This window comes from Pezoporus wallicus, unplaced genomic scaffold (genome assembly GCF_028554395.1).
Source record: "Pezoporus wallicus isolate ANWC-B61680 ecotype Strahan unplaced genomic scaffold, APGP_CSIRO_Pwel_v1 contig_6978, whole genome shotgun sequence".
Classification (NCBI taxonomy): Eukaryota; Metazoa; Chordata; class Aves; order Psittaciformes; family Psittacidae; genus Pezoporus; species Pezoporus wallicus.
Genome location: NW_026637190.1, coordinates 2,320,192 through 2,335,000, shown reverse-complemented (window position 1 = coordinate 2,335,000; position 14,809 = coordinate 2,320,192). Strand labels below are relative to the sequence as shown.

The 14,809-nt window shown below is 51.3% G+C and overlaps 1 protein-coding gene across 1 annotated transcript in view; it reads right to left on the bottom strand.

The window, feature by feature from the left end:
• SHANK3 (SH3 and multiple ankyrin repeat domains 3) overlaps positions 1-14,809 on the bottom strand; it is a 313,275-nt gene that overhangs the window by 253,706 nt on the left and 44,760 nt on the right. Inside the window, 1 exon segment of the mRNA XM_057403824.1 lies at positions 12,397-12,505. Within this exon segment, the coding sequence (XP_057259807.1) occupies positions 12,397-12,505 (109 nt within the window).

Genomic DNA, 14,809 nt, shown 5'->3' with positions numbered 1-14,809 from the left:
GTCAGGAGAAATGGGGTTCATGTGGTAGGGCTCAACCTGACCTGCCAGTGTGTGCTTGAGCCCAGAACCCCCCCCATGTGCTGGGCTGCACCCACAGAGTGTGAGCGGCAGCTCAGGGAGGGGATCCTGCCCCTCTGCTGCGCTCTGGGGAGACCTCCCCTGCAGTCCTGATCCAGCTCTGGGGCAGCAGCACAAGAGGGACGTGGAGCTGTTGGAGAGAATCCAGAGGAGGCCATGGAGATGCTGCGAGGGCTGGAGCAGCTCTGCTCTGGAGCCAGGCTGAGAGAGCTGGGCTGGGGCAGCCTGGAGAAGAGAAGGCTCCTGAAGGGGAGACCTGAGAGCAGCTCCAGTGCCTGAAGGGGCTGCAGGAAAGCTGGAGAGGGGCTTGGGACAAGGGATGTAGGGACAGGCCAAGGGGAATGGCTTTAACCTGCCCGAGGGGAGACTGGGATGAGCTCTTAGGCAGAAGCTCTTCCCTGTGAGGGTGCTGAGGAGCTGGCACAGGGTGCCCAGAGAAGCTGTGGCTGCCCCATCCCTGGCAGTGTTCAAGGCCAGGTTGGACACAGGGGCTTGGAGCAAGCTGCTCCAGTGGAAGGGGTCCCTGCCCGTGGCAGGGGGTTAGAACTGGATGAGCTTTAAGGTCCCTTCCAACCCAAACTATATGAGCATATTCTATTCATAAGGCAAAGAATTCTATACTCGGTGATTCTAAGGCAAAGCCATTGAGGGAAGCTGGGAAACCCCAGAGATTGCTCCAACACCTGCAGGAACGAACTCCTCATTCTAATACCAAAATCATTTAGGAAAAGGGGGGAATCTCTGTTCAAGCTGAGATGACAACAGGCTCCATACGAAAGTTCATGCAAGCTACCGGAGAGGAGGGTCTCTCTCTCCCCAGAGTGCCTACAGACCTACAGTGCACAGCAACAGAAAGTTTCTGCCTGTGACAGCTACTACCTATAGGTAGAACCCCATAGTTGAGATTTTCAGCAGTAGATGAAAGAATTAGAAGATAACATTTCATCTCCAATTTCAGCTGAATGCAAACATACCATTTCATTAATCTCCTGTGACATATCAGATTCAAAGAGATGCCACCAGTTTGCATATGAGATTGCAATGAGATTAACAGACTGCAGTGAGTTTTAACAGTTTGCAATGAGATAAACAGATTTCGAATGGAGAAGGGCAAGAACTTCACAAACCACAAGCCATTGGGTTTCATCTGGTGTCTCCCCATCTAACCACAATTCTGGCCAAACCAGCCCTTTCACCTCTAAGTTCCAGCTACTAAAATTGAAAGCAAGAGGAAATACATCACACACGAAGGTGAGTTATTCAGGTTGTTCATCAAACACAAGCACCACTCCACAGCCAGCACAGGCTGGATGCAGCACAGCCAGAGCAGGAAAGGAGCAAGCTCCCGCACTTGGGCACAGGGCTGTTCCTTGCGGCCAGCAGCAGGCGGGGAGGCAGTGCTGTGCACAGCAAGTATTTCTCCCCAATTACCTGTTCCTGCTGCTATTTGTCCTCACATCGTCCTGGGGCCGTGCTCTGTGCAGTCAAGAACGCTCTCTGTCAATGCAATCACTGCCTCATTCCCTGCTGCTCCCCAGTGGCCTCCCCGTGTTAAATCCTGAGGATTGCCTCCCTCTTTCCCACATGCTGAACTCTCACTCGGGCTCGGGGCTAATTTTAGAATAACGGTAAAACTGCTCAAGTATTTTTTTAACAGCCTCAAAATGTACCTACAGGAACCGCTGTGAAATTTCCCCTTTAGTCTCTTCCAGACGGTTGATCTTGGCCAGAACATCATCCTGCAGCACTGAAACCTGAACAAATGAGGTGGCAAATGAGGCTGCGATGGCTCATGACTGAGCAGAGCCAGAGGAAGGGAAACACGTGCTGCTTAAAACCACCCCCAAAAGCAGCTGAAATGAAGGTAACAGCCCAGGATGATGCTGGATCTTCCTGCTGGCTCTGCTGGGAGGGTGGCACCACAAAGCACACAACATTTCATGGTGCAGCCAGTGTTATTCTGAGCCCATTGACTGGATTTAACTCCGCAGAAGAACATTCCTCCGAGCAGGGCAGCCCAGCGTGTGCCTTGGGGAGCTCCCACGTGCACCACCCGTGTGCAAGGGAGCTGCTCTGCTAGAAGAACTCAGCACAGGACAAGCATGTCACACCCGCACACATGAGGCATGAGGAGCCCCTGGTGTGACTGGGCTGCAACTCCCCCTGTACTAGCATTACACATACAAATGTGCTGTGCTAATGGCTGAAGAAGGGAAGCGTTTCCCTCCTAACACTGGGGACACCCTGCCTGAGAATTCCCAGAGCATGGCTGCTGCGTGTCCTGGGGGAGAAAGAACAGCACAAGCTGGGAAGAGAAACCGAGAGCAAGCACAGGGATTCTGTGGTCCAGGTGACGTGGGCAGAGGTGCATTGCCCTTCTCACATGCAGCACAGGTCCATCCCTCTGAGCACCGCTGTTCAAACCTCTGGCAGGGTGACAGGACTTCGATTTAAAAAGAAATAGTTCATGAGTGAGGGAAGAGACCTCGCAGGTAAGTGCTCATCTCTCTCCCTGTGAGGAAGAGGATCGTGGATAATGACCCACAAGTGGTTTCTGCTGGGAGAGTTTTTAACCCAGGTCAAGAGAGGTAGAATAAAAGGCTGCAGAAACTGAGCAGAGGGTGAATCAGTTTAATCAGGCATCTGTTCTGCAAAGCCTCTGAGACAGCAAGAACAGCAGGGCAGGAACACGCTGCCTTTGGATGGGGACAAATGGAACACTTGTGTTCCCAGGAGTGGGTGAAGAACAAGCTTTAGCTGCTGAAGAGCTGAATGTCGAAAATCTCAAAGGTTTGGATGCTCCCCCCCCCCCCCCCCCCACACACACACGCTTTTGCAAGAGGAAGGAGAGTAAATGGTGTTTGTAATTATCCGAGCTGCTGAAGACCCAGCCACACAGAAAGCAGCAGTTGGTGTCAGAGCCTATTTGCAATATCCCTGGTAGAGTCATCCCTAGAGACACAGTGGATAAAAGAGCATTGCTAATAGCGAAGCTGCTCTGCCTAAAAGGAGAGTAGATTTACTACAGTGATTCTGTAAAGGGTGTCTGAGGAGTTAAGAATAGCATTTATGTGCTGCAGCTTTTTCTTTCTTTGCTAAATACCAAGCACTGGAAATACCACCCTTCATTTATTGCTTCTCTTGGAATTCATACTTGGACATCTGCCCATGGGCCCATCAAGGTATAGATAAACCTGAGCGCTCTGGGTTAACAACTCAGTACTGAAGTATTCCCAACCAAAGGCAGACTTCAGTTTGCAAGGTACCCAGGAGAGAGGAGGCTGGACTTGGCAGCAGTGACCTTTTCTCCCATGCACAGTACCTGCAGGTCCTTAAAGGAGAAAGGCAAGAAACTCCCAAGACCTTTTGGAAAGAGTTTTTCCTCCTTTTGCCTGTATCCTCTTTAGTTTCAAGTGCTACCAGATTCCCACATCTGGCCGATGGATGAGGTGGGCATCCCCTGGCAGAGATGGGAGGACCACTGCTCCAGAAGGACTTGGGACAAGGACGTTCAAACACTCCCTGAGAAGCTGAAGAAGGCCAAAGCTAAAAACCCAAGCCCCAAGAACTGAAAGATTTTAGGTTTCTGGACATGGTGCAATGGGGGATGGCTCCTGAACAGAGAACATCTATGGCGGTTTGTGGCACCGTTGTCTTCAGAAAGTGGGAGCGCTGGAGAAGGATTTATTACCAGTAACTGCTTCTGTTTCAGCTGTTAAACTGAAATATCACTATGAGCCAGCTGGCCGTGGTGTACCAAAGGCCGAATCACCCAGGGTCTTCCCCTTCTGGAAGAAGGTATTAAGTATTAAATTAATGCTCTTCTTTCTCTCTACACCCTTCCTCTGCTGCCACAGGGGGTGGCAAGGAGGGGATGTGTCCTTCACAAGCCAATGTGCCCTTCAACAAGCCTTCACTGGCTGCATCCTCAGCAGTTCCCTCTGTTCCCAGGTCTCCTGGGTCTGCCCTCCTCAGACTGGAGAAGCCAGCAGCCCCGATTCACCCCAGGCACTGAGCATACTCACTTTAGCAGACTGAGATGTGGTTAAACCCCTTGAAACTAAACCCACCAGACAGAACATTCTTCCGCCCCTCACCCCTGGCTCAGCAGCATCAAGGGAGCAGGGGGGACAGACAACAATTACAGGTTTACTTTACCATTCGCCAAAATAGAACTCTACCCTGCACGTGTGTGTATCTTCTCCCAGAACAAGATGGTACACGGCAGGATCCCAAGTGACACGCATCAGTCACACTGTCAACGTGCTCCCAGAAAGTGGGAGTATGAAACTTCTAGGGCAAAACAAAGAATCTGAAGAAAATGCTTCACTTTCTTCCTGTCCAGTACCCTGAAACTCAGCTGAAATACATTGGGCTCTTAACAACAGCACCAAAGCATTGATGGAAACAGGGAGAGGCCTCTAGGTATGGGAGTGAGACACCACAAAGATGCTCTTGGATTTTAGCACTGGTGACTCCTTGTAATGATCAGCATGACACAACAGGCGTCACTGATAACAATGAGAACTTTATCAGGAGATAAGAGAGCAACCTTTCTAATCTTGCTTTTCCTCACAGGTTTGCAGACAGAACTCTAACCTAACACTCTATCCATACGTCAGATCCATATATCCATGTGCTGCCATGGTACAGATGTTTACTTTAAAAAAGGAAAAAGAAGAAACAGCAAAACTACAGAAACTAAAGCCCAAAACTGTATTTCTAAAGGAGCTGTTTGTTAATCCTGGTCCAAACCAGCTTCAAGATCTTTGTATTAAAATAACTGTCTCCACGGCTTTGTGCAGCCTTTAAACATCACCCCATACAACACACCAGTGCAATTCCACTCTGAAGTACAGAACACTCTGAAGGTTTGTTAGAACATCCTCTTTCACCTGCAATTGTGCTGGTCGGCAAACTGCCTCCCCAGCCTTCCCCCATGTTTGCCCCTACCCCACATTTGGAGGGCCTTCAACCCAGCATCCTCGCTCAGCTCTTCACAGGACTCTCACCCAATGCTCTGCAGTGACTAGCACTTTTTATCCCCAGACTTGGCCTATTTGCATAGTTATGTACTTGAGAAAACTAACTCCCCTCCCGCAAAGGAACAGAGGGGAGGCGGGCTGGAACCAGGAGACCACGACAAACTCCAGAAATGTTTCCTTGATGGGAGCTGCTGTGTGCCTCCATTGCCTGAGCATGACCGCATCAGAGTGGCCATGCAATCACATAGAGCATCTCCAGATCCAGGATCTCAAACTGAAACAGGGGAAGTTCAGCTGAGATCTAAGGCAGAAGCTCTTCCCTGTGAAGGTGCTGAGGCGCTGGCACAGGGTGCCCAGAGAAGCTGTGGCTGCCCCATCCCTGGCAGTGTTCAAGGCCAGGTTGGACACAGGGGCTTGGAGCAAGCTGCTCCAGTGGAAGGGGTCCCTGCCCGTGGCAGGGGTTGGAGCTGGAGGAGCTTTAAGGTCCCTTCAACCCAAACCATTCTACAATTCTATGATTCTATCTCAACTATATAGCCAAAGCAGTCCTATAGGTGATGAAACAATAAAGAGCGCTAGAGATGGGCACAGAGCTCCTGTCCTTTGGAGTCTATCTGGAAGAGTCCTTGTTTAATGAGTCTTTAGGTCCCACCACTATCAGCAAGGCCCCCCAAGCACTGCAAGTATAGCACACAGCAATGACAGAGGCAGCCCCATGAGGAGCCCTTCAAGAGCAGACCTCCTGCATCACCCAGGAGTGGGCACAGCACAGCAGCACCACAGCGCTGCACACGCAGCACCACGCTGTGCCAGTGTGACTGCCTGCTCAGGTCTGTCATGAGATCACAGTGCTGCTCTCCTGCTCCACCACACAGGGTCCCTCCCTCCTCAGCTTTCATCAGCTTTCAGTTAATTCCAGTTTAATAACAAGTCCCTGAGATCAGGACTGCCAAAGAGGAGCCTCATAGGGAATACGGTTTCTCTTTTCAGACACGGATCTATTCCAGCTGCACAAGACCAGGTTGGATGGGGCTTGGAGCAAGCTGCTCTAGTGGAAGGTGCCCCTGCCCGTGGCAGGGGGTTGGAACTGGATGAGCTCTAAGGTTCCTTCTATGATTCTATGACTCTATGTGTGAGTGGAAGAGCTATGGCAGGCTGGATGCACTATGCTTCTCTTTCTACAGAGGGGAAGAACCAGTCCTGTGTATGAAGTGTGAGCTGGTGGTAAATGATAGATGTGAATCAGAAGTGCAAATTGCAGCGCTGTGCAGCATCTGAGACATGAACACTTACGGGAGGAGAGCTGGACAGCTGGGCTCAGGAGCCAGCCCGCGAGGTAGCCCAGGGACAAGGATCTGCAGGCAGGGAACAGGGGAGACAGAGAAAGCAGGAGAGCAGAGCATCAAGATGGGCAACAGAACAGGAGAACCAGCCATGATCAGCATCTTTGTGAGGAACCCGAGTGGGGGAGCAAACAGTCACTGCACAAACACCCACATCCACAACAAAACAAAATGGGAACATCAAAGACGGATGGAGAAGGGAGCTTGGCATAGTTTGCTTTCCTGGTCTGTCTCTGCATCCACTACTGTTATGGCCAAAAGTGAAATAGTCACCCAAAACAGACAAATCTCTTTTATTTTGTGATTTCTATCTGCTTCCAGTGAGACCATCAGCTCTTTTTATACTAAGATTCATGAGAGGCTCAGGCTGAAAGGCATCACAAGAAAGACGGTTCTAAGCATGAGAAAGAAACAGTGACTGTCTTCCTCGAGCTGAACCACAAGAGACAGGGCTCAGCCTGGACACACAAGTGTGGTATGTGAGGTCCCACCACACCTGTGGAGAGGTGGTGGATGACCCGGTGGAGCACAGCTGAGCTCATCTGGAGCAGGCAGACTTGGCCACCCCAGCCAGGACCCATCCGATCCCACCCGGCCCTGCAGCCACAGCCAGAGGCAGTTCTCCTGCCAGCCCCACACCAACCCTGCCAGGTCCATGCTCGGGTCTTGGGCTCCTCAGCATGAGATGCCCAGTCGAGGCACCTGAGTCGAGCCCCAGAGCTGGCTGCTGAAGCAATCTGGGTGCCCTTCACCCCAGACTGGAAAGGTAGCCAAAGGAGGGGAACCACACGCTTGTAGTTCCATGTCTGAACACAGAGAGAGAGCCCACAAATTGTCTTTAGCACCGGATGAGCCTGTGGAATTAAAGGGCAGAAATTTGCTAGTAGTGGGGCACGAGGACATGAAGGAAAGCTGAAGGACAGAAAGTCCATGTGCTCATCCCAGAGATCCCGTCAGTCCTACAAGCAAGAGGAGGCATCAGGCAAAACCCACTGGAAGTGACTCACCAGCCACGTGATGGGAGCAAACCCAAGAACATTGGGTTGGGGAACACCAGCCCATCCGGGAGGATCCTCAGGGAACGCCACTTCTCTGAGACGAGATAATGATGGTGGCTGAGAAATGGGCAGAGCCATCAGGAAGAGCTTAACCTAAGAACACAGATGAAATGGTTCCAAAGAGGGAGGCGCAGCCCCAGTGCAGTGCCAGATGTGATTAAATCCATCTGACAAAGACTGTGAGGAGGATTCTTTGTCTTCCTCTTTGCTCATTGCAAAATGCTAGAGAACAAGAAGGAGGACCTGAACTGCTCTTACTGCTGGAAGCGCGGTGCCATAATTGGCAGTACAATTGTAGAGAATCACCCCAGCCTAGAGCATACCGGGCACTTGTTACGAGAGTGAGAAAGTGTCGTTGCAGTCACTTGCTGCTACGTGAGTGGGCAAGGAGGAGAGTTTAAAATACAATCCCATCATCTCTTGTAGGGCCACTGATTAGTCAGAGCAGGGCTTTGAATGTCTGTGGATTAGGAAGTGAAAAGGTCCTTCATAAGATGACGCTGCAGATCACTACCTAAAAACAAAAGCACTAACTTCAAAGTGTTCCTCTCCAAGTCACACAAATCACTCCTGGGGCAACTTCAGCTTGAAGGGGAGTGCTGGGTGTCCCATCCAGCAGGCATAAAATACATCATTTTCTGAAAAGGAGAAAAAAGAACCCTTTTCTATAGATCCTGTTTCACTGAAACATAAGGGAATGCTGCTTTGGATCTCAATGTAAGGAATAATAACCTGCTAAATACTTGACTGCTATCAAGTCAACTAGGAATGACACTGAAAGAAGTCCCAACTAGCCAGGTGAGTATTTGATGCTTCCTAAGGGAATCAACGAAGGGGAGTGGATGAGAAAATCGATCACAGGTAATGTAGGAGATTTAAAATTAAAAGTATAAGGTGACTGGGAAGTCCTAAAGAACAATTTAAGTGTGACCTAGAGCTACAGCTCCATAAAGCAAAGAGGACACCCAACGGCACGTGCTGCTCACAGGTCAGTGGTGAGGGGACAGAGACAACCCAACAGGACATGAGAGAGTGCTCAATATGAACTGGCCATTGGAAAATGAAGAGTAACAACAGAACAAAGGACATCAGAGAGAAGAAATGCACCTTTGGCCTAGCAAACGATGATCAGAGAGCAGTTTAAATCCGATCATACCACAGTGATGTCCCAGCCCTGTGCAAGCCGGTCAGTCACCAGCAGGGAGTGTCTGACTGCGAATAAATGCAGGCAGCAGAATGTCCCATCACTTACTTTCCCTTTGCTGCTGTGGAAATAAACTGGTTTCCTTCCCATGACCAAGCAAGGATTTTTGGCATGAGCTACCCGAGACGGAATGAATTGTTTGCACCTAGTGAATGCTGGGTATCATGCTCCTTCTCTTCTCCCTAAAGATCTTCCTGGTGCAAGAACAGTTCAACTTTCATAGAGTTTGAAGGGTTTGGGCATTCCAAAAGGCCAGAAGAAAATCAGTGTCAGGCCAACGTTCAAAAAGGGGCAAGTAAAATGATCCGTGAAGCTACAAGTCAAACAGTAACACTGACCCTGGGAAAACTGATTTGGAATTTAATAAAGAACACTTAGATTATTAATATTGCTCTATCAGGCTTTACAGTAACTAGATCTTCCTCGGTAAATTAAGAGTCTGACGGATGCAGATAGCTGTGCTGATGCAAGGCTCACGCTTGGCTGCATCCTACATGGCATTAAAATGGGGGGTGTAAAACATCAGTCAGACACATCCCAGGGATCCAAAATCCCTGTGAAGAGCAGCACTAAGAGCGATCACTGGGGAATGTGGCAACCACGAGGGTGATGAAGAGGCTCTTCAGGTGCTGGACTTGACTCTGTTGAGACCCTAATTATCCTGAAGTGAATGCACATCACTGATACATCCGTAGATGCCACAGGAAGAGCTCGAGGAGCAACCAGGGCTGGGCACTAAGGAACAACAAGATATGGAAACCCAGCAGGATGCATTTGAGATGCTACAGGCTGGGAGGGACGTGCTGCAGCAACTGCTCCCTGTGGTCAGGGTTCTGTGGAATGCTCCAGCCTGAGGGCTACACTGTGGGTCAGCAATGCTGGGGGAGTAGCAGCTGATGCCCTTCCATCATCCACCTGGGAACAAGCAGGAAGGAAAACAACCTCTGAAAAAAAATCACACCATGGGATCAACCTGAGTGATTGATTCCCTTTAAGCTCATCCAGTCCAACCGCTCCCAGCACTGCCAAGGCCACCACTGACCCATGGCACTGAGGCCTCGTCTCCACGGGGTGTGAACACTTGCAGGGACGGTGACTGCAGCCCTGCCCTGGGCAACCTGTTCCAATGCCTGAGCACCCTCTGGGGCAGGAATTGTTCCTCAGCTCCATCTAAACCTGCCCTGGGGCAGCTTGAGGCCGTTTCCTCTTGTCCCATCCCTTGTTCCTTGGGAGCAGAGCCCAGCCCCTCCTGGCTCCATCCTCCTGTCAGGCACTTGTAGGGAGCCATCAGGTCCCCCTGAGCCTTCTCTTCTCCACACTGAATCCCCCAGGTCCCTCAGCCCTTCCCCATCACACTTGGGCTCCAGGGCCTGCACCAGCTCCATTGCCCTGCTCTGGAAGTTCCCAAGCACGGAACTTCTCTGTGGTTCCACTTCAACCAACATAGGCCAAGTAACCCCATGTTAAGGTGGGGGTAGGACACAGCGGAGGAAGGACTGGAAGAAAACCCCAAATCCCCTCCATCTAGCAGGACGTAACATGGGGTCCCATCCAGAGCCACACGTTCACCCCCGTCCTCCCAAATGCGGGGAGCAGGGAGCTGCAGGAAGAGCTGTGAGTGGCACAGGCTTGTACCTGCGCTGTTAAAAACCTCTTCAGAATGGAATAGTGACACCTTAACCACAGAAATGATGGGAAAGCTGGAGAAAATACCTTCAAATGCAAGACTGGAGGAGTTTGGCCTCTCTTTAATTAAGGCAAGGAAGACAGAAGGTTGACTTGATTACCGCGTATAAATACCTTCATGTGAAGACACACCAGGTACTAAAGTGCTCTTTAATCTAGAAGATAAAGTGTAAGGACAGCTGGAAGCTGAAGCACACAGATTTAAATGAGATGAGAATTTTAAACAGTGAGGGTGATTAACCAGAGGAAGGAGGAAAACGGATCCCCTGTTCCCTGGAGGATTGATGGCTTTCTGGAAAACATGGTTAGCTTTGCTTAGCGAGCACACACACAGGGGGTGAAGAGCATCCTGCGAGGGATAGGGGGTCAGGTCGATGGGACAATAGCTCCATCTGGTCGCACATTCCAGGAGCCCTGAATATTGAACAGCAGGTTTATGTCGTTCTTTCCTGTTCACAAAACTTGTAAAGCAAACAGTAATGACATGGGCTTGCACCAGGAGTCCAGAGCGAAGTGTCCAAGCCTCGTCTGCTCCAACACTGTTTTCACATCTCATCGCATCCACTCTGGTTTTGCCCTTGGTTCTGAACTGGATCCAAGCAACTGTTTGGGTCATGTTTTTCCTTCTCCCCCTCTACACTTCACACAGTCTCTCACTATACTCCTAAGAGCCATTTCCCTCCTGTGAAGGGATGCCTGGGTTCAAATGTACAAGATCCAAAACTCACAGCATCTTTTCAAGCAGCACACTGAACTCTGCAAGGGAATGTGCTCTGAAAGCTGCATCAGCTCAGAGAATCTCCTTCAGGACCGATCCCTCAAAATACTTGTAACGGCTTGGGCAAAACTGGAAGCCACACGGAGCCGAGCTGCTTGGGAATGCTCTGGGGTGGACAGGGACCACATTTACAGGCTACCAGCTATTTTCCGTATGAGCAGTTGTTCATCAGGACACCAGTGGGTTCAGCCAGAGCAGCTACAGCAGCAAATGAACAGTGTGAGTGTTCCTGGGCACTGTTCAAATGGCTCTTGCCAGAGTTTGGCTGCACCAGCTTTCACCTCCCAGCTCAGGAGCTGGCAAGAGCCATTCCCAGAGGGAGCCTGTTTGCAGCCGCATTATCCAAGAGGACAAGAGAGGTTAACTGTGAACAGCACCACACGTTGCTGCCTGACCTCAGGGCTGAGGCATGGTCTGGGCACACTAAATATCGAGTACAGAGGTGGCCGGCGCTCCAGAAACAGCCTGAGAAATCATCCCACTGAACCACAAACACAGAGAATTAATTACCAGCTTGGAGCCTGCTCCTGGGCTGGAAACGTGCCCCTGGCTCACACACAGCCCCTCAGCTCCATGGTAAATACTGATCAGCGGCATTGCTTTTAAACAGGAGCAACAGAAGCAGAAACCCCTCGCTCAGAACAAGACTCCACAGCAGGGCAGATGGGCAGAGCTCCCTCCTCCCCACCCTACCAGTGCTGGGGTCCCGTTCTCACTCTTCACAGCCAGGAGCCTGCAGGAACCCCAGAAGCCGGCGCTCCAGTGACCAGCTTCGTGGGGCGAACTTTGCTCAGACACAGAGAAAAGTAAAACGAGGAAACCAGAGGCCAAGGTTTTATTTTCTTGACCCCCAAAGCACTTCTTGAGCTTTCTGATGGCTTCATGAAGAGACCCTCGAGCAGCCAGTCGCATCCACCCTGCCCCAGAGACAGCCTCATCCCCCCAGAATCCTGGCCAAGGCTGCGCAGCCCCACAGCTGTCACTTTGTGCCGTACTCCCAAGCTCCGTGTGCTCCCCACACACACCATCTCCTCCCAAGAGCCTGCTGTAACTTCATGCTCCCAAGACCCAGCGTCATAAGAAGACACACTGCTGAGAAATTCCACCCACGTCCCTGTGTTCCAAACCTTACACTGCAGACCATAACACATCATTTGTTCAGCCCCTCAAGAACAGTCACCCCCAAGTCCCCACTGTGTCCCCAGATCCTTTCTCCCCTACCCCTCCTCTGTCACCCTCCCCTCTCTGTAGAAGCCAGCCTCACCTCCAGTATCCGGATCATGAAAGTTGGGGTCCAGTCCCTTCTCCAGCAGCCTGCAGACCTTCTCCACATTCAGCATCTGCACATACTCCATGAACTTCTTCAGGTTTGCCTGCAGCCAGGAAAGCCCAGGGAAACACACAACACGGTGTTAACCGCCTGACACGAAGAAAGAAGCCACCAGAGGAATATCCCTACTCAGGAGACCCAAGGCCCAGAGAAGCTGTGGCTGCCCCATCCCTGGCAGTGTTCAAGGCCAGGTTGGACACAGGGGCTTGGAGCAAGCTGCTCCAGTGGAAGGGGTCCCTGCCCGTGGCAGGGGTTGGAGCTGGAGGAGCTTTAAGGTCCCTTCAACCCAAACCAGGCTGGGATTCTATGAAAAATAATGGGGCAGCACCCACCAGGAGCCAGGGCAGTGAATATACAATGGACATGATCCTCCTATCGCTCTCCTCAAGACTGGGAATGCAGGATCACCCCATGGAAACCATCAGGGACTGCCACCCCACTCTGTCCCAGCGCAAAACCCCTGCTAAAGCACTTTCAGTTCATACACAGCAGGCACACCAACACCCATGTAACGGAGTGTGTTCGTCCATGGTGCAGTGTGGCACTGGTTGTGGATGGTGCTGAGCTGCATCCCAGCTGTACCCGCATCCTGCTGCAGCATCAGGTCCAGTGGTCGTGTCACAAACTCATCTCACGGGCCTCTCACCCACCTGCCTTCTGAACCTAAACCACGTCAGGAGAAACCAAACTACTCCCACACCGACCATTGCTGTACAGCGCAATGGGTACAGCTGCTGACCAGCTGCGTGGAGCTGGGCTTTGTACTTGCTGTCACTGCTGTCTTCTGCCCAAGACTAAACCTGTGTGTTCTGAGGGGGCCGAGGGCCCATGAGACCCTCCTGTGAGCCCGCCTGGCTGCTGCACGTTGTGGTTTTCCCCTTCTCCCCTCCTGGGTAGCTGCACTTGATGAACACATCACTTCATTGCATTGCTGGACTCCAGAAGCTGCGGCCCTGCCAGGCAGACACTGGCCACCGACCGTGTGCGAACCCCCAGCTCACGCTCTCCCCGGGCAGGTTTTCCAGCCTTTGCCTGCGAGCTGGCTGGGTTTGGGTTTATTTAACTCGGAGCTGGCAGCAGCTTTGGGACAGGGTCTGACACAGCAGAGATGCTGCCGTGGGCTGAGGGAAGTCTGTGGAAAGGCTTGGAGCTGCAGCCAAGGCTCAGGAGCTGCTTTGGCTCCCGGAGCCCCTGCACAGCCACTGCGTGCACAAAGTGACTTCACCCAGAGAAAAAAAAACAATTTTCAACATTTTCCCCTAATTTGATATAGAAAAATTCTATCTTTTATGGAGAAAAATGAATTCCCAAGTGCTTCACTTCCAATCTCTCTTTGAAGATTGGAAAATAGAAGAAAGATAAATCTGAAAATACCGAATGGGATGCAGAAACCTGCCCGGTTCTTCTCAGGGGCCTCCTGTCCCAAATGCAATCACATATTACCTTGCATATTTTATCTCGTCAAGATTCCATTTTCTAGGAGGAAAAGCTTCATACTTCTAGAAGCAGCTCTGCTGAGGAGCCTGCGTATCCCAAAGCTTGGCCCCAACATTCAGCTGTGCTATTTCTCTCACATGCTGAGGAGATTGTAGTAAGATGTCAGTCAGAAAACACCACCCAGATGGAACTTCCAAGAATGAGACCAATCCATGCTGGGCTGTGAACCCTGCCTAAACCAATTCAGTCTCAGAGTGGTCAGTCTGCAGAACCAGACATCTTTTCTCAAGTCAGCACCATGGAGCTGTGTTATAAAGCGGCAGGTCATGGGTCCAGCAGTACAGAGCCATGCTATGGAGCAGGCAAGTCACATATCTAACATTACAGAGGCATGCTATGGAGCAGCCAGGTCACGTATCTACTATTATAGAGCCCTTTGAGCAGTACGTGCCACACTGCCCCATCCCAGCAGAGCCCAGGAGCTGAGGCAGAGCCCTGCACTGATGAATTCCACTGCAGCCACGCAGTCCCTGACCCCTCACCCTGGCTACCTGCAGGATGTGGGTGCCATGGGGACACTAAAGGTAACACACAAAGCACCAGACACACAATTCGGGTACAAGGTTCACTCCTCCTAGAACCATGGAACAGTTTGGATTGAAGGGACCTTAAAGCTGCTTCAAAATTCGTGGAATCCCAGCCTGGTTTGGGTTGGAAGGGACCTTCAAGCTCACGCAGTTCCAACCCCTGCCACAGGCAGGGACCCCTTCCACTGGAGCAGCTTGGTCCAAGGCCCTGTGTTCAACCTGGCCTTGAACACTGCCAGGGATGGGGCAGCCACAGCTTCTCTGGGCACCCTGTGCCAGCGCCTCAGCACCCTCACAGGGAAGAGCTTCTGCCTAAGAGCTCA